Below are 17,833 nucleotides of genomic sequence, written 5' to 3'. Positions count from 1 at the left end.
CTCCTGAGCGCAAGGGATCCTCCTACCTTGGCCTCTCAAAGTGCTGGGATTACAGGTGTGGACCACTGCACCCAGCTAAACATAATTCTTAATGGTAAAACATTGAAAGAATTTTCTCATTTAACTACTAGGTCCTAACTAGTACAGGTTTAAAAAAAAATGGAAAGATTAGAGAAAAAGAAACAATTTTAATCACCTCAGAAAAAAAGTCATTATCTATGTAGAAATTCCAAACTGCATTATATATGTCATTAGACTTACTAAGAATTTAGCTGGGTCAAGAAGAATGTACAAAAACCAGTTGCCTTTCTATACCTTCATGACAAGTACATAGTAAATTTGATTACAAAAATATTCTGTATACATATAGTGCATACAAAAGCATGAAAAATTTTTTCAGGTAACTAGAAATAAGGCTAGTAAAAAATGGGCAAAATATTTACTAAAAACTTATAAAAACATCCAAAGATACTTGTAAAGGCCTAAATAATTAGGGAGCTATAATGGCTATGGATTAGAAAACCTACTGTCATAAATATACAATTCTCTCCAAATTGAGCTATTAAATTAAACTAATTCCAAAGTCTCCAGAAGTTTTCTGTGCAACTTGACGAGCTGATTTGAAAATTTATATGAAAGTTCAAAGGCCCAGCACAAGCCATGGCAACCCAAAGAGCAGGATACAGAGAAGGATCCACCTTACGTATAATGAAGCTACAACAATGACCAGACAGTGACAATCACATGGGACGGGCACGATGGCCAAAGAACGAAATAGGAAGCTCAGAAACACCTGCGGATATTTGGTTGATGACAAAGGTGGCACTGTGGAGCAACAGGGCAAAGAATCTTTTCAGCGTTTGATGCTGGGACAATTGAATGTCCTACGGGGAAAATTACACTGGCTCCCTCATACCACATACACATAAAACAGTCCATTCTAGGTGGGCCCTTAGGTTTCAATGTGGAAGACAGCACACAAGAGCTTTTAGAAGATGATTTAGGAAACTACCTTCGTGATCCTGAAGAAGGGAAAGGTTTCTTAAACTAGACATAGAAAGTACTGTCCATAAAGGAAATGACTTCTACTTTCTATTACTTTAAAATTAAGAACTTCTGTTTATCAAAAGACATCATGAAGAGAAAGCAAACAAAATCACAGCTTGGGAGAAGATTTCTGCAACACGTATAACCAAGAAAAAGACTTGTAACCATAATATATAAAGAAATATTATTAAGAAAAAGACCATCCAATAAAAAAGAAGGAATTTCACATACACTTCACAAAAGAGAAAAGCTGAATGACGAATAGACGAATAAAAAGATGTCCAAACTCATTAGTAATGAAGGACATGCAACTTAAACTCACAAGGTGACATCATTTACCAGCAACCATTCTGCCAAAAATATGAAGTCAGGCAGCACTAAGTATTGGTGTATGGAACCACAGGGCTCTTGGGCGCTGCTGATGGGAGTGTAAACTAACACAACCCCTTTGAAAAACAGTTTGGAAGTATTTGGTAAAGTTGAAGATACACACATCCTATGGCCTAACCATTTCACTCATAGAGAAATCCTTGAACGTGTGCACCAGGAGCCCTGTAAAAAATATTTACAAGCACTGTTCATAATAGCCAAAACCTAAAAACAACCCACATATCTATTCACAGTAGACTAAGTAAGGAAACCTTAGTGCATTTACACAATAAATACTATTCACTCATGCAAACCAACGAGTCACTGCTGTGTGCAACAAGGAGGAGCCTCAGGAAAGGGATGTTAAGCAATGAACGCAAGCAGCATAAGGACATATTCAGTCTGATTCCATTTTCTACCACAAGTTTAAAACAGGCAAAACACAATTGTTATTATTTAGGAGTACACGCTGGGGGCAGTGGCTCACGCCTGTAATCCCAGCACTTTGGGAGGCCAAGGCGGGTGGATCGCTTGAGCTCAGAAGTTTGAGCCCAGCCTGGCCAACATGGTGAAACCCCATCACTACGAAAAATACAAAAATTAGCTGGGCATGATGGCACACGCCTGTGCTCCCAGTACTCGGGAGGCTGAAGTGGAAGGATCCATTGAGCTGGGAGGTTGAGAATGCAGTGAGCTGCGATTGTACCACTGCACTCAAGCCTGGGTGATAAGGCTGAGGCCCTGTCTCAAAAAAAAAAAAAAAAAGAAAAAGAAAAAAGCACAATATACGTGGTATAAAAACATGAGAGAATGATTAACATAAAATTTAGAATGGTGATTAACCTGTCAGGAGAGAGGCAAAAGGACAGGATACAGAGAAAAGTCATTGGCAATATTACACGGAAAATCCATATACATAGGAAATACATATACATGTTGAAGATACGTGTAAGTATATATGTATAAATAAATCTACACAGGAAATTCACAGGTAATATTAATGTTCTTTTTCCTAAACTAACAATAGGCAAACACATACGTTCATTGTATGATTTTAGATATATTTAACAAATATTCATTTGATTTTATTCAATATTTAATAACAATTCTAAAGGACTCTAAAATACCATATTTGAACACACTTTAGTAGTATCGGTAGTAATAGTCATAGAAATATGAGCTTCTACCAATTATTAGGTGAATACCAGATACAATGCCTCAAATGCACTAGCTAAATCAATTCTGACCACAACCCTCTGAGATGGATATTTTAGTATTCACATTTCGTAGATGAGGAAATGAGACTCAGAGAGATTTAGTGAATTGCTCAAGGTCACACAACTTAAAAGTGAAGGATTTGGAGTTCTAAACTAGACTTGTCCCATTGTAAGACTGTGCTCTCAACCACTACAAAAAAGCCTTCCTCGTTCCTTTCCTTCCGTACTGGACTAACCCTATAACACTTCCAAAAATGCCTGCTTCTCCAGAGTAGTGAGCTTACTTGGGGGGTTCCCTGAAGAAAGAATTCCTGATTCTCACAAATCCCTACAGTTAGAAACATCTTCTCAATTGTTGATTCTACTGTTGTCTCGGCCCTGCTTGGAGTGACAAAGTAGCTGAGTTGGTACCTCTCAGCTTAGAACTTTTTGGACCCTGTTAAGCTTATTCAAAGTACTGAAACAGCAAGATTTATCATTTCATGGTGACAGGAAGGTAACACTGGAGGGACCAGCTGTTCCTCCAAGGGCCTTCAGCTGTCTCCTCTGGTAACTGCCCAACAGGTGGATGGAGCTGACCCTCACGGAGGGAAGGTTTCACCTTCATCAAGGCCTGACTACCCATTAACTATGTCCTCCACTCCCAGGCTTCAGGAGCCTACAGTTCTGCTGCAGACAAGCTGTTATCACAAACAAATAGATAACACTACATGGCAGTTGCAACAAGTGCCCACTTAATCTTGTTTAGGTTGGTGTTGAAACGTTTTAGCCAGGCTGGGAAGAAACCATGGGATCCACTGATTACATCTGGCCCCAACTTTTAATAAAGTATTCTTGGGAAGAAGTTTCCCATCGCAAAGAAATACAAATATTTAAAAAGCAAACAAGTCACGGACTGCTCTCAGACCTGCTGCCATATGCTTTGCTTTTTTGAGCTTACGGCTTAACATTAAAATAACAGCCTTGCATTCCTCAAATATCTCTACTGCTGTTCCTTACTTCTACTACTTGAAAAGGCTGTCAGCTGCTGTCACTTGGAGGCATTACCATATTAGCCACCACTGTTTACTGCTTACCATGTGGTATGGCTATTAGCTTAATAAGCCTCCTCCTGGATGATACCCTAGGCTATGGAAGCAGGAACCATACCCTGGAGTCCAATGCCTAATGAAAGAGCGTGTGTGTGTGTGTGTGTGTGTGCGCGCACGCGAGGGTGAGACAGGGAATGACGCTTTATAAATATTGATGAGAGACACTAAATTCAATTGTATCGGGTTGTACTTATTGATGGTTAAAAGATCACATATTTTTTAAAGTGCTTTAACCATTTTAAGGATAAACAGCTTGGGGTAAAATCCAGAAATATAGGTGGTGTACAAAAGAGCAAGTTTGAGATCTGCAAGAAGTAAAATACTGCAGCAAAGCTCTTTAATTCACTCTGCATAAATAGCTGAGCCTACAAAAGAAAGCTCTAGTCAGAGGTTTCCTGGATTATAACAAGAATTCTCTCGATGAGGAGAAGTGCCCTTTTCACTTGAAGACAAAGAAATGTTTGTAATGGAAATGTGTGAACCAATTTTCCAAGGAGAGCTGCTGAAAAGCACTGATTAAAACCCAGTGAGGTGATCAGGCAGTGAAATAAAGCCAGAGCTGACCCACTTAGGTTGTGGCTGCACTTACTTCTGAAAGGGAAGAGAGCAACCCTGGGCCACCTTCTCCATTCTTTCCCTTCTCCCCAACCCCAAGCAGTCCTGCCCCATTACTGACCCTGCAACTCCGTAGACAATCAGAACCTTCCAGCGTGCAGGAATGTTTACTATTTCTGGCCATTGTGTACTGGTTACTAAGCTACCGACACTGAGGATGAAATGGTAACCCAGTAGCCCAAAACACAAAGTCCTTCTCAACAAAGCCTAACCAACAGGCAATGGATTACAGTGATTCAGAGGAAAGATAAGAAGGTAGGTAGATGACTCTAGCATATGACTGTTTACATTGATAGTTCTTAGGGGATGTATAATACTGATTGTTCAAGAACTTCCATTTCCTAGAGAGTAAAACTAAGACAGAGAGGGAAGGTATCTTGATCACAGTCGCCTAAAATAGGAGAATCACCGAGACCTAGTGGAACAAGCCCTCAGTAACTCAGGACAAAAAAGCTATAACGCCCTGTTTCCCAAATTTCACCCATTGGAGTTTAACATCACTTTTGCCATATCCAAGTATATCTGTGTTAGTATTTACTTAATATTTTTCTTTAAATTGACTTGGAAATATCTTAATAGCACCCTGAGCAATAATTTTCATCAAATCACTACATTCTAATACACATTTAAGAATGTGTAACTAGGCCGGGCACGGTGGCTCATGCTTGTAATCCCAGCACTTTGGGAGACTGAGCAGGGCAGACCACGAGTTCAGGAGTTCAAGACCAGCCTGCCCAACATGGTGAAACCCCATCTCTACTAAAAATACAAAAAATTAGCTGGGTGTGGTGGCAGGTGCCTGTAGTCCCAGCTACTAGGGAAGCTGAGGCAGGAGAATCGCTTGAACCTGGGAGGTGGAGGTTGCAGTGAGCTGAAACCATGCCACTGCACTCCAGCCTGGGCGACAGAGCGAGATTCCATCTCAAAAAAAAAAAAAGGAACTTATAACTACTAAAAGTGTTCATCCACAGTCCATTTAAAGTTGTCTCATGTGCTCCAATGGTACACATTGGGAAAGAGTGGATAAAGTATTTTAAATAAATAAGGATGACCTAACACTACGTTAGGATGACCTAATAGCTTTTTTTTTTTTTTTTTTTTTTTTGAGACGGAATCTTGCTCTGTTGCCCAGGCTGGAATGCAGTGCGGTGGTGTGATCTCGGCTGACTGCAACCTCCGCCTACCAGGTTCAAGCAATTCTTCTGCCTCAGCCTCTCGAGTAGCTGGGACTATAGGCGCCCACCACTACACCCAGCTAATTTTTGTATTTTCAGTAGAGACAGGGCTTCACCATATTGTCCAGGTTGGTCTTGAACTCCTGACCTCAGGTGATCCACCCACCTTGGCCTCCCAAAGTGTTGGGATTACAGATGTGAGCCACCGCGCCCAGCCCTAAGTTGGTTTTTAATATCAGGAAAAAATAACAGTAAAGGGAATTTTATATTATTGACTACAAGGGTATCCGTGAGGGACTTAGACAGATTGGAGAGAAGGCAGGGGAAGAAGTAAATTTAATAACTTCCAAGTAAGGGAAAACTGAAGCCCAGGATCACTTACATGAAATTTTCTGGGTATTCGCTCAGGGCCATGTCAATGATGTTCAGAGCGTCATGGTAATGCTTCTGTGCTGACAGCAGGAGGGCAAGGAGGTGCAGGGAGTTGGCATCGTCACCTTGAAGCTGAAGAGCTTGGCGGACATACCCCAGAGCCTCTGGGATCTGGTTTAAAACAAAACCAAAAAAGGTTTTACACACACACGCGCGCGCGCTTGCACACACACACATAAAAGAAGCCATCATTTCAATGTCTGATTCTCTTTAAATATCAAGTTGTTTCACGTTGTGCCTCATTCACATTTTAAGCCAAGTCTTTATGGCAGCCCCAGGATATTAACCACAAATATGAAAACGGAAGCCACCTTCAAGAGACATTCTGAGTGACAGGGTGATACAGGAGACCCTGTTTCTCTACATAGCTGCCAATGCTGCTCTAAGTCTTTCCCTTCTCCCTAAGTAAACACTTTCTCGTTCTGTCCACAAAACCGATCTCCTTCTGATTATGCTCATGATGATTTTGCTCTAAGTGGAGACACATACAAAGTGTCAGAGGTTTTTAGTGGAATTAAACTGCCTTAGCTTAACTGTTCTCATTTTTCCAAGTATTACTGAAATTAAAGTGCTTAATAAGTTATAAAACCTTTGGCAGAGTTTTCCAAGTGATCAGAGGCCTGTGATTCTTTGCGGGTTCCTTTGTCTTGGACCTCCATTAGACATCAAGGAAGCATGCCAAAACAGTAAACAACAAACAAAGGCCCCACACCTTTCCAAACTACAGCCCAAAATAAGTTGACTGAGAAACAAATTGCAATGCCACATGCAAAGCAGATGTGTCCAAATTCATGTAGGACCAGACACAACCTGAACCTTTAAATGCAACAGCTGTTCGAGACTTTCTTCAAAATCACCCAAGCACAAGGGTTGATAAAATGCACACACAATGGGTATTTGACACCCTGGATTCCACGCAGGTTTGGCAGTAACCAGGGAGGATTAGAACCCGAAGCTAGATTTTGAAACAGAGCTCTGGACTGAAGCATTCTTACACAACCATCCCACAGATGCCTTCCCGTCTTGCTCCAACTCCAGTCCTCTGTGGGGCCTCTTCTTAGCTCTCCTGCTTTTTCCCAAACTCTCAGTAACCTCCCTCCATAGTAGAAGGCCATGACTTCTCTTCCCAAACCAATTACTTTTCCTCAATGAACTTCTTTTCTTGATGGATTTAGGTTATAACTGCTGGCTGGTGGAGGCTTTCTGCTTTGGAACCATAAAATCACGGCTCTCACGGTTGGAAGGGAGACCATCCACCCCAATCCTTCAGTTACAGGGAGGAAGCTGAAGTCCAGGGAGGTGAAATGGCTTGGGCAAGGTCACCCAGCTATGAGTGTCTGACAAGAGAGTGATTCCTGTCCATCCTCTCCTCCTGGTCAAACCGCGCCCCCACCCCGGGGAGGCAGGGAAGCACTCCCTCGGAGCTCTGGTGTTCTGACACACCACATGCCCACAAAGGCTGCTGCCACACCCACAAGGCTCCATTTACTCATCCCTCCCCAGGTGACAGCCTACTATGTGAACAGCACTCAACCCGGTATTGACAGGTGGGTCGAAAGGCACAGCATAGGCATGATGTTGATTTGCAGGGATGACCAGGGCAACCAGGGACAAACTGATACAGGGATCAAAATGATGCCTTGAAGGAATTCAAAGCTGGTTCCTTCATTTAGCGAGTATTCCTGAGTGCTGAACATATGCCAGGTAGCATTCCAAGTGCCAGGGTAAAGCAATGATAACGACGGGCATGGGTTCCTGGAACCTACAGTCCAGTGAGAAAGATACTGAACAAGAAAGCGGGGCAAAAGGAAGAAGTACAGGCTGCTACAGGAGGAAGGCTTCATGGAGAAGGTGAGAGAAGCTGTCGGTGTAGGGGAGGGATCAGATGGTCAATCAATGCCCACACCTGCTGCAGAAGCCCAGCTGTGAGCCATAGTCAGGTGACAGGACCTTTACAGGGTCGGTATCTTGGTTTCCTCAGTCCCTAGGTTGCCAATGGAAGCCACTTCTCAATGCCATTCCCCAGCAACCAGGAAGACAGGTGCATACCTCAGCCCAGGCCTGCCAGGGGAACGGCATGTCTGGAGAGCTGACCTTTGAATCACCCTCCCAGTCAGCACTCAGGAATGTGCTGGGGTTACCACCAGTGTCTTGCACCTGGTGGGTGGGCAGGCATGTGGCCAACATCCCCAGAACAGCTGGGAGGGGATAGGAGGGTTTCGGGAATGGCAGAGGCAACATCTAAAAGCTGCCTTGGGGAAGATGAAGGCCGGCAAAACTTGCCCCTCATGCAACGAGATAGTGTTAAGTTCTCTTTTTCGAGTAGCCACAGTGGAAAACTGTTCACGTCTTCCACGTATTGTACAGGACCTGGTTCTTTTGTCTCTGCCTGCTGGCATCTTCCCGCCAATCAATGACACCCTTATGATAACCAGACCCCAATCAGTGGCTAAATCCCCACCATGCAGCTCAGCACTGGGTTCTGCTACCTGGTTCCTGTTGGCAAGGGACAAAGGCTCTTTGATGACTCCTGGGTTCAGGGTATATGCCATGTGCTGCTCCCCAGGTTGCCATCTGACCCTAGCTTGGGCCCTCCAGCTGTGTGGATTTAACCAACAGCAGAGCCTGGAACTGCTGTGTCTTCACAGCTGATGCTCAAACCAACCAAAACAACAGGCTCTTTGCTGAAACCTCTGAGAAGGGTTCCTGGCTCCAGGTCAGCCTCGATGGAATAAAGGAAGATCACCTACCATTTCAAACTCAAGAGCTGAAGGAGTTGTATCAAGATATAGAGTGCAGTAAGCATAGGAAACACTAGAGAAACTGACCTGTCTGGAGATGGCAAGTTGCAGAGCCAGGTAGAAAGCTGCTTGGTGATCTGTGGGTGACAGGCTGTGGGCCCTGAAAAAGTATTTATGGCTATTAGTACATGGAGAGGAGGCCATTTTTACTTTCCCTATCAAACAAGTCTTTTCCACATTTGCATTCTTATACTAAGGCCCCATATTTATTTAACTATGTAATGCTTCATTTAAACTCTTCTTCTTTGTCCACCTACACACGTAAACAGTTTCCCTCTTACCAGTGTGTAAAGGTACAGAACAGGAGCGCGTTTTGTCTAGCATCTAAAATGGCAGCCGCAGCTTTTCGGCTTTGCAGAGGGCCTCGAGGTGAAGAATCCACAGGCCCTGAGGCCTGATCTCCCCAGCAGATGGGCCCCTGTGTCATGCTGGGACACAGTGAAGCCATGTGTGCACTTGGCAAGGCGATGGCTGCTTTGGTTAAGTTTGGCTCGGCCTTCCTTAATGCTACTTTATCCAAATTTCTAGATTTCAGAGAAACCATATGAAAATCAAAGACCCAGCTTTGCTTATAAAATGAGGTTTTGGTTTTTGGTGAAAAAGGGAAGAGAAAGACACTCATTCAGTCTTTTGAAGCTTCTACAAAATTCCATGCTGTTCACTGATTTATTCCAGGTAACTGTGATGTGTAAGAGTGTGGTGAGACACCAGGCTCAGTTTTAAGAACTGACATCAGACAGGAAGGGACCATACTGGCCTCCTAGCTGATTGCAAACGTGGTCTTCTCTGCTTCTATGTGGAAGTCATTTTTATTTCAGCATCATGCAACTCAAAATGTGACTACGTACAAGACATAATTCTGTGTTTAACAGTCTGCTGGGAAGAGAAAAACAAACTTCTACTTTCTTTAAAAGGCACCATGGAGCAGACTAATTAGGTGGGATCCAGATAGTAAACAAAACTTCATGCTGTTCTGTCAACATTCTGTGATTAAAGGAGGCTCTTCTACCAGCAGAAAACAAATTTGAGATGAAAAAGAAAACCAAATCACTATGGATTCAACTGTGGCAAACAGGCCAAAGATGGCTTTCTACAATAATAAGGTCTTTTAATTGAATTGTCTGCTGCAGGGAAGGGAGCTAATAAGCCTCCCAGGTGTTTGCCATCCAGAAAATACGCTAAGTCCACTAATTTAGGGCATTGTTTATGCAAACGTAGTAGCTCATGTGCAGGTCCAGGGTAAGGCAAAGCTAATCTCTGTCCTTATATTAATCTTAAGAGCCAAGCACCTAGACTTTCATTCCAGGGGAATCTTCACTTGGCCTCAAGACACAGCCTTAGGACCTTTCTTAGCTTTAGTTGAAGAGGCTGAAGCTGATATTGCCTGTGTTATCCTTTTACATGTCTTATTTCTCTTTTTTTTTTTTTTTTTTGAGACAGGGTCTCACTCTATCACCCAGGCTGGAGTGAAGTGGCGTGATCACTGCTCATTGCAGCCTCAACCTCCCAGGGCCCAAGCGATCCTCCCATCTCAGCCTCCCAAGGAGCTGGGACCACAGGTGTGCTCCCCACGCCCAGCTAATTTATAAATTTTTTTGTAGACATGGGGTTTCGACATGTTATCCAGGCTAGTCTAGAACTACTGGGATCAAGTGATCCTTCCACTTTGGCCTCCCAAAACGCTGGGATTACAGGCATGAGCCACCACGCCCAGCTACTAAATGTCTTATTTCTAAGGTCCACTTAGTATATAGCAACTTTTAAAATTTTACAAACATTGGCTTTCCATGAATTTGTACATCAAAGAATATTTTTCTTTGGTGTTTATAACAGTGAGATTGAAAAATCATGGTTTCTCTTTCTTATAATTATTCAGGAAAAAGAATACACAATTATGAAGAAATTTTTTGATTTATTTTACCTTCTTTCACAAATAATAAAGTTTATACAACCCTCAAAAAGAATTTCTTAGAGTTATAATTTTCTCAGTTCAATTCATATTCTTCACAAATAAATCAAGTCATGGTTGCCTCTATGCAATACCAACCAACTAAAGGGCTGGCAATGATCTTTTGAGTTGAGGGTGTGCATAAAGATAGTTCTGGCTAAAGACCCCATGCTGGCCTCATCAAATGATTTTTCTCTGTTAACCACAGCACTGTGAAAGGAATAAACCAGCAGTGCTAGAGATCTTGGAATTTCTGGAGTGCATTAGGGCAACATCTGAAGGATTTCCAGCTTGGCTAATGATGCATATTCAACTGCCAAATTTCTAATGAGGCACAACTGAAACATACACATTTTAAAAACCTTATTTCTACAATTTGGCTAATGAATTCAACTGACCACTTTACCCACTGAAGGAAAAAAGGAAATAAGGAAAATGCCAAACAAAACAAGAAAAAGCTCCCTGTGTTGATCTCAAGTAGATGCTGAAATACTTGCTTCCCACAGAGCAACTTCAGCAGCTAAGCTTCCTGTGGGAAAGCCCCTTTGATATGCCACAGGCAACTCGCAGGACAGAAATCCTCAGGCAAGGCAGGTGAGAGAAAGGACATCAACAATCAGAAGAACTGCAAGCCTTCTGAAGTCTGTACATGAATCTAAAGCAGCCTCATAAACCCCGTGCCCATATACTGAATACCTGGCTAGACTGCTCAGAAATACCTAAAAGACCTAAAACTGTCACCACAGGGAGGCTCACAAAACGCTTCCCTTATCTCAAAGCACCTCCACATGATTAATTCAGTTTCTCTCCCATGAAGAAGAGCCCATTCATCCTTTTATCCACTTACCCACCCATCCACCCATCCAACCACCCACCCATCCACCTATCCATCCATCCACCATCCAACCATCCATCCACCCATCCACCCATCCAACCACCCACCCATCCACCTATCCATCCATCCACCATCCAACCATCCATCCACCCACCCAATCCACCATCCAACCATCCATCCACCCATCCACCCATCCAACCACCCACCCATCCACCTATCCATCCATCCACCATCCAACCATCCATCCACCCACCCATCCATCCACCATCCATCCATCCATCCATCCATCCACATTATGCAGTATCTACAATATGACACCAGGCCTTATGCTAACTTCTGGGGAGCATGGAGATGAATCATGCTAGTGCCTTTCCTTGATGAGCTCCCACCCCCACTCCAGAGGGAGAGACCCAAAATGACCATCATGACAGTGCAGTGGGAGCAGTGCCCAGAGATAGGCATGCTGGGCTGCTACTGGAAAGCATCACATGGTCGCATGGGCTACCCAGATCACCTGGCTAGAACCCAAGGATGTTGTGGCATCTACCCCAGGGCTCTCCTAGATTCCATTTCCAACATTCTCTAGAGCTGAACCAAGAATACAGAGAAGGCTGATCAATGTTGACCCTAGTCCATAAGGCACATATCTTGTAACAATAATAACTACAATTTGTGAAGTTATCAACTATTAAGCTTCTTGTCCAAAAACAGCCAGCAAATGAGAGAAAGCCAGAAGTGGAGTGGAAAGCACGTGATTGCAAAGCCGGTTCTTTGTACACTGTCACCTTGCTGCCTTGTTTAGCCAATTCTCCTTGAATTCCCCTTCAGTCCTGATTACAGGGGCCACTGGATTCGTGCATTAAGTTTTTTTAAAAGTGCAAACCCTGGTTAAATCTATTGCTCAGGAATCTCTCATTAGTTACACACAGAGGGTGACCAACTTGTCCTGGTTTGTCCAGGATGTTCCTGATTTTAGGATTGAAAGTCCCATGTTCCAGAAACCACTCAGTCCTCAAGAGACTGGGATGGCTCATCACCCTATATGCACAAATCATACCACACTTAAACTCAAGTTAGGAGAGAAAGGGGAAAACAAAGCAAGATTGTGTACCCTATGCCACAATGAGTGATAAACACAAACACTACCATGCCACCCCTGCCTCCTGGAGCACCAGGCTTTATGCATACTGTGGGCCATGCAATGAAAGGCACTCTCAACTGTTTTCAGGATTGCTTTTCTCAGTAGGATGTGAGAGCCTGCAGAAGAAGCAACTCAGATCAATTCAGCATCTTCAGAAGCTTTGCAAATGATATTGTGTTCTTCTTCACTATACTTTTGTACAGGGCAAATGAATTGGTTCAGCTGCTTGGGTTGAGCTTATGAGTGTAGGAACAGCTGAGGGTCTCACATTCAGATGCAGCCACCCAACCTGGATGTCTTCAAAAATCACCTCTTTGGATCCACTAGAGAACAAATATTTCTGAATTATGGTTCCAGTCATAATTAAGAGTTAGCTTTCTTGTGCTATATCTGCAACTCCATCCCTTCTTGAATTGTGTTTTCTTTTTAAACAAAAAATGCAAAACATTAGTATAAACAGAATTGTGGGGAGGATATTTAAAATACATAGTAGAGAAAGTACTTCTCATCAAAGTAGTTTTAAATTATCCATTTACATTTAAGAAGTAATACAAATCATTTTTATTTACTTAAAATCTTTCCCTTAAAGATTTTTGTTAGGATTGCAATTCACTAGAATAGTCCTAGTTACTGTGTACTTGAAACAAAATGAAAAACATTCCTTTGAAAAACATTCTAGAATATTTCACACAACTTCTAATTTAGGTTAGCCTTCTGCAATATCATCAGTTAGGTTAGTGGGATTTTATTACTCTTTATTCCCATATGAACTAATATTTTAAAAATCTCTTTGAATTTAAACTTAAGCAAAAGACGAACAAAAAAGAATTCAGGCCAATGGAGCAGCTGTTACATAACATGAAGTTATACTGGCAGCTCAAGGCAGACCACCACTGTGGCTGTTTTTAGAGAGCCAGTAAGATGTGCTGATTTAAGAAAAGTGAAACAGATGTAATGACCACTTTCTTAAGCATCCATGTGTGGGTTTTACAAACTAGGACTGGAGAATTTAAAACTCCAAATCATTTGAAATGGAAATGCTTTCCACACTCCGTGCTGAAGAACATCAACAAAAGCTTAGCACAGAGACAGGAGATCTGTTTGCAGATGTCAGTTGGTACTTTTTATCATTACCCAGACTGGGGCTGGCAACCTGAAGTAGCTACCGGCACGGCTGCTAGGAAACAGAAATGAGACGGAAGAGTTTCAGACTCACCGAAACCAGTGATCATGATTTCATGAAAAAAGGCACATGGACACCATGAAAAATTGGTAGGCAGCCCCAGTTCTAAGGAAAGAGTCTAACAAAGCTTGTCCAGTATTAGGAAGGCCTCATGAAATGTTCACGTAAGTATCTAAGTTTCTAATACAATTCCAAGAAATCAGAACTCAGATATATTTAAAGTGACAGCATCAATACCAATTCTAGATTTCACATTATGGGGCTATACTTCCAGATAATTTCATTTTTCTGATTATACCTGTAATGAGAACAAAATGAGGGCAATGTAGTATGGTGGGGCAGGAGAAACTGGGTTAGAGTCAGGAGACCCTGACCGCATACTGACTTCAACAGCTGCGGGACCGGCAGCTCCTGTAACTCCTGTGCCTCAGTCCCTGACCTGCAAGGGACATATTGTCTGTCTGTCTTCCTTACTTGTGTGTGGTGAGCAACAAATTAAATAAGGGATGTGAAGGCACACTGTGATGCTCGAGCATTTTACAATTGCAAGGCCTTCTCCTAATTTCCTGAGAGGCACAATGACAGAGAGAAGCACAAAGTGTTATGGAACAAGGTGGGGGCGGGGAGTTTGGAGCTCACTGTCTTCACTCAGTATTTCAGAGACTTCCTGGAATCGGCCTTCTCATTCCTTAATACAAAAACCTGCAGCTTAACATGTTAAAAAAAAAAAGCTAGAAAAGAATAATCTCTTCTGTAGATGATGACAAATGTCTTTAATAAAGGACTCATCTCCCTCGGCATACAAAGTATCTATCTTTTTCGAGCTGAAGTCACTTCATTAGGAATGAATAAAATGTGCCCAAATGGATAAACAGATTAAGAGTGCAGATTGATATAGCAACAAGTGACGTAGCAGGGTTTGCACGCTGTGTGTTCAGTGCTCAGGACGAAAGACTCTCAGGGGTAAAACACTGTTTACATAATCTTTATAAATATCTCTTCTTTTTATACTCATCATACTTTGGTGTCATTATGTACAGCCGAGTGAAAAGATGAACTCCCACTCACCTCTGAAATGCAAGAAGCGCCTTTCTCTGTAGGACCTCCTGCATCCCTCGCAAAGAAGCTAAGAAAAGGGTTCAATTAGTCAGTGGCATGGGAGATCGGGGAGTTTTTGACAAATACAAAACCCATCACAAAACTTGTGCATTCAACTGGATGAAAAGCAACCATGTCTGAGTGCCTATGTGCCCAGTCCTGCATCAGGTCCTGGAGAAGATAGGAAACAGAGCTACCCCTGAGTGCTTGCACTCATTGGGTGTGACTGTGGAACAATGCCAAGGGGGCAGTGTGAGTTGGGTGGTCACTCTTGGTACTCCCAGGCATATGGGGGCCATTTGCAAAAGACCAGTTGGGAACTCCAGAAGGAGCATGACTGCCCTCTCAAGTGCAGGCATGTAACTCAGGGGAAAGACAAGCTCCATGAGGGTGGGGTGGGAGGGATGCAAGCGCCAGCAGTGTTGATTTTGACAGCCTTCAGAGTTCCTTCTGCCACTGACAAGCTGCAGTGCTGGGCCACCGACACTAGCTTGCTGCCTTGAAAGGCCAGCTTGGTTCACACTGGGCAATGGCCAGGACTTTAACACCTTCAAGTGAACACAAGGGATGGAGTAGGCAAACCCAACACTGATCATGGAAAATTAGCTCAAAAGCGTGAGGCCACCTGGCTGTGAGTCAACACTTGCCCTATGCAGAGCACGTGAGAAATGGCCCCTTAAGCCTGGCTAGGAACGAAAAAGGTACTTTTTACTACGGCAAGAGAAAAAGTCCTGGAGGAAACTGTTTATGGTTGGAACTGCAAGAGGCCGTTACCTAACGCCTCCAACACGGCACCTCCCAGCCTGGCATGAGACTGAGAGCAGTGAAAGGCTGCCAGGGGGTCAATGTGGCTGGAGATCATGGCTAACGTAACTTAGAACAGCAGTGACCCAGCTACAGAGAACCTCAAAAGGCCCCAACTGACCCATGAATGGAAGAGGAAGCCCCACAGGGTCAAGCAACTCTCTCAAAGTTGCAGGAGTAATGAGGGGTAAAGTCTGAACTAAGAATTTACATAGGTTAATATGTGGCATTAAATTTGCCCTTCACTCAAAGTCTACTATATCAAAAGCTATGTGCTGGGTATTGCCAATGTATCATGTGTATATAGAAAATTAGCTAGTAATCCATATTGAAAAGCAATTAATATGCAAAACTTCCCCAGGACCTTTGATATTTTAGGGCAGAGAAAAGAATTTGGAGTATTTTGTAAAATAAATTACAACAAAACCATAAAGAAAAGAAGGAAGTATTATAAAAGTCAGGATAGTATTTCCTCTTAAGGGAGAGAAAGGGGTTTGTGATTGGGAGGGGCACATGGAGGGCTCCCCATGTGGCTGGCAAGGTTCTAGCTTCTGAGCAGGCTAACAGCTACAAGATATTTTGCCTTATACTAATTCAAATTCATTAAATTATCCATTTGTTTCTGAGATTTTTGTTTTGCACTTGTGTTACATTTAACAACAACATGATAAAAGAATAGTAATAGTTCAGGAAAAGTTTGTTAAACTTTCTGCAAATATCACTGAAAACTTAAGTATACAAGATTTTTTCTTAGCTAGAATCCCATCCATCAGAACTCTAAGCACATCCAAAATCACTGTTTCCAAGACCCCTAGGGGTCTTGTGAGCTGCTGCACTGCACATGTACGCATCTACAAATTAAAATGTGCAAATGGAGAAGGGGCATTTCCTGACCAGTCAAGGAAAGCTTCCTGGAAGTGTCTGGCCGACTCTTCCGCATTCCTATACCTAAGATCCAGCATCCCTTCACACAGGACAGCCCAGACCAAGTGGTAGGACAGGGGCAGGTACAAGGCTGGGTGGGTGAATCATCCTGCAAAGCCCAGCGAGGTGCGCAGTGCACCACCGGCATAATGTACCTGAATACGAGGCCTGGGAGCCCTGGCACAGGGCCTTCCTCCCTGCCCTCCCATTCTCCCATGAGACCAAGCAAAGAAGACAGCAGCACCAGGGGCCCCACTGAATGGCACAGCAGAATGCCCCAGCTTCTGCACCCTCCTGAGACAGAAGGGGACTGTGGGAATCCTGCAGTGTAGACTTAGGCAGTCCAGCCCTGCAGCTCAGCGGCTCTGGGGGTGGGACGTCACTCACCGTCAGTGGCCTGCAGACTGTACGTGAGCCCCAGAGCTAAGTAGCCTTTGGCCTTGAACTCTGACGTTTTCTCTCCCACATCAACGACAGTTTTGGCAAACTTTTCAGCCTCTTCCAACTGAAAAATGAGACAAGTTAAAAACAACAACAACCTGCAGAATTTCTAACATGAGTTCCCATAAGCATCTGCTGCCAAAATTGGATTTCTGATGAGTCACTTTGAAAATGACTCCCAAATCTCCCAATCCCACTCTGGTGGTTCTGTTTTCTTGAGCCTCTCTAACAGTTCACAGGATTCCTATCTTGCTTTTTCTCTTTAAAGTTTTCCTTACTGCTTATTTGCCTTCTTTTCCAAAGTTGCTTTCACATTTGGTGGGGGTCTATCTTTTTTATCTTTATTTTTTACTGATTGGTTCTATAATGAAGTTGTGCTAGGTATTCAGAAGCTGAACTGAATATATTTGTGAAGAATAAAGTTCTTGGAATGTTTCATGTTTGAGCCTTTCTTTTTTCCCCCCAGGATATAAAGAATCCATTTAGGCTTGGATTCTCTTTGCCATGAACTGTTATAAATTTCAGAACTCCATCCACTTATTTTACAAACCTCAACACATGTACCTTGTGCCAGCAGATTCCAATGAGAAAATGTGCACCTGTAAACTACACCCACAATAAGACCTGGTGCACAATTCATTACAGGCAAAAATAGTAAGATTTGTTCCTTCAAAGTATGCCAAACGTTGATGATATTGAGTTGGGTGATAAG

The 17,833-nt window shown here is 43.0% G+C and overlaps 1 protein-coding gene across 1 annotated transcript in view; it reads right to left on the bottom strand.

The window, feature by feature from the left end:
- Nucleotides 1-17,833, bottom strand: part of TTC7B (tetratricopeptide repeat domain 7B) — a 248,079-nt gene that overhangs the window by 100,228 nt on the left and 130,018 nt on the right. The window contains exons 11-14 of the mRNA XM_011949417.1: nucleotides 17,068-17,185; nucleotides 14,923-14,980; nucleotides 8,775-8,847; nucleotides 5,897-6,057 (exon numbers count right to left, since the gene is read on the bottom strand). Coding sequence (XP_011804807.1) covers nucleotides 5,897-6,057; nucleotides 8,775-8,847; nucleotides 14,923-14,980; nucleotides 17,068-17,185 — 410 coding nt within the window. The remainder of the gene's footprint in view (nucleotides 1-5,896; nucleotides 6,058-8,774; nucleotides 8,848-14,922; nucleotides 14,981-17,067; nucleotides 17,186-17,833) is intronic.

This window comes from Colobus angolensis, unplaced genomic scaffold, assembly GCF_000951035.1.
Source record: "Colobus angolensis palliatus isolate OR3802 unplaced genomic scaffold, Cang.pa_1.0 Scaffold3, whole genome shotgun sequence".
Taxonomy (NCBI): Eukaryota; Metazoa; Chordata; class Mammalia; order Primates; family Cercopithecidae; genus Colobus; species Colobus angolensis.
Note: the sequence above shows the minus strand (reverse complement) of the source record. Positions and strands in the feature narration are given on the sequence as shown.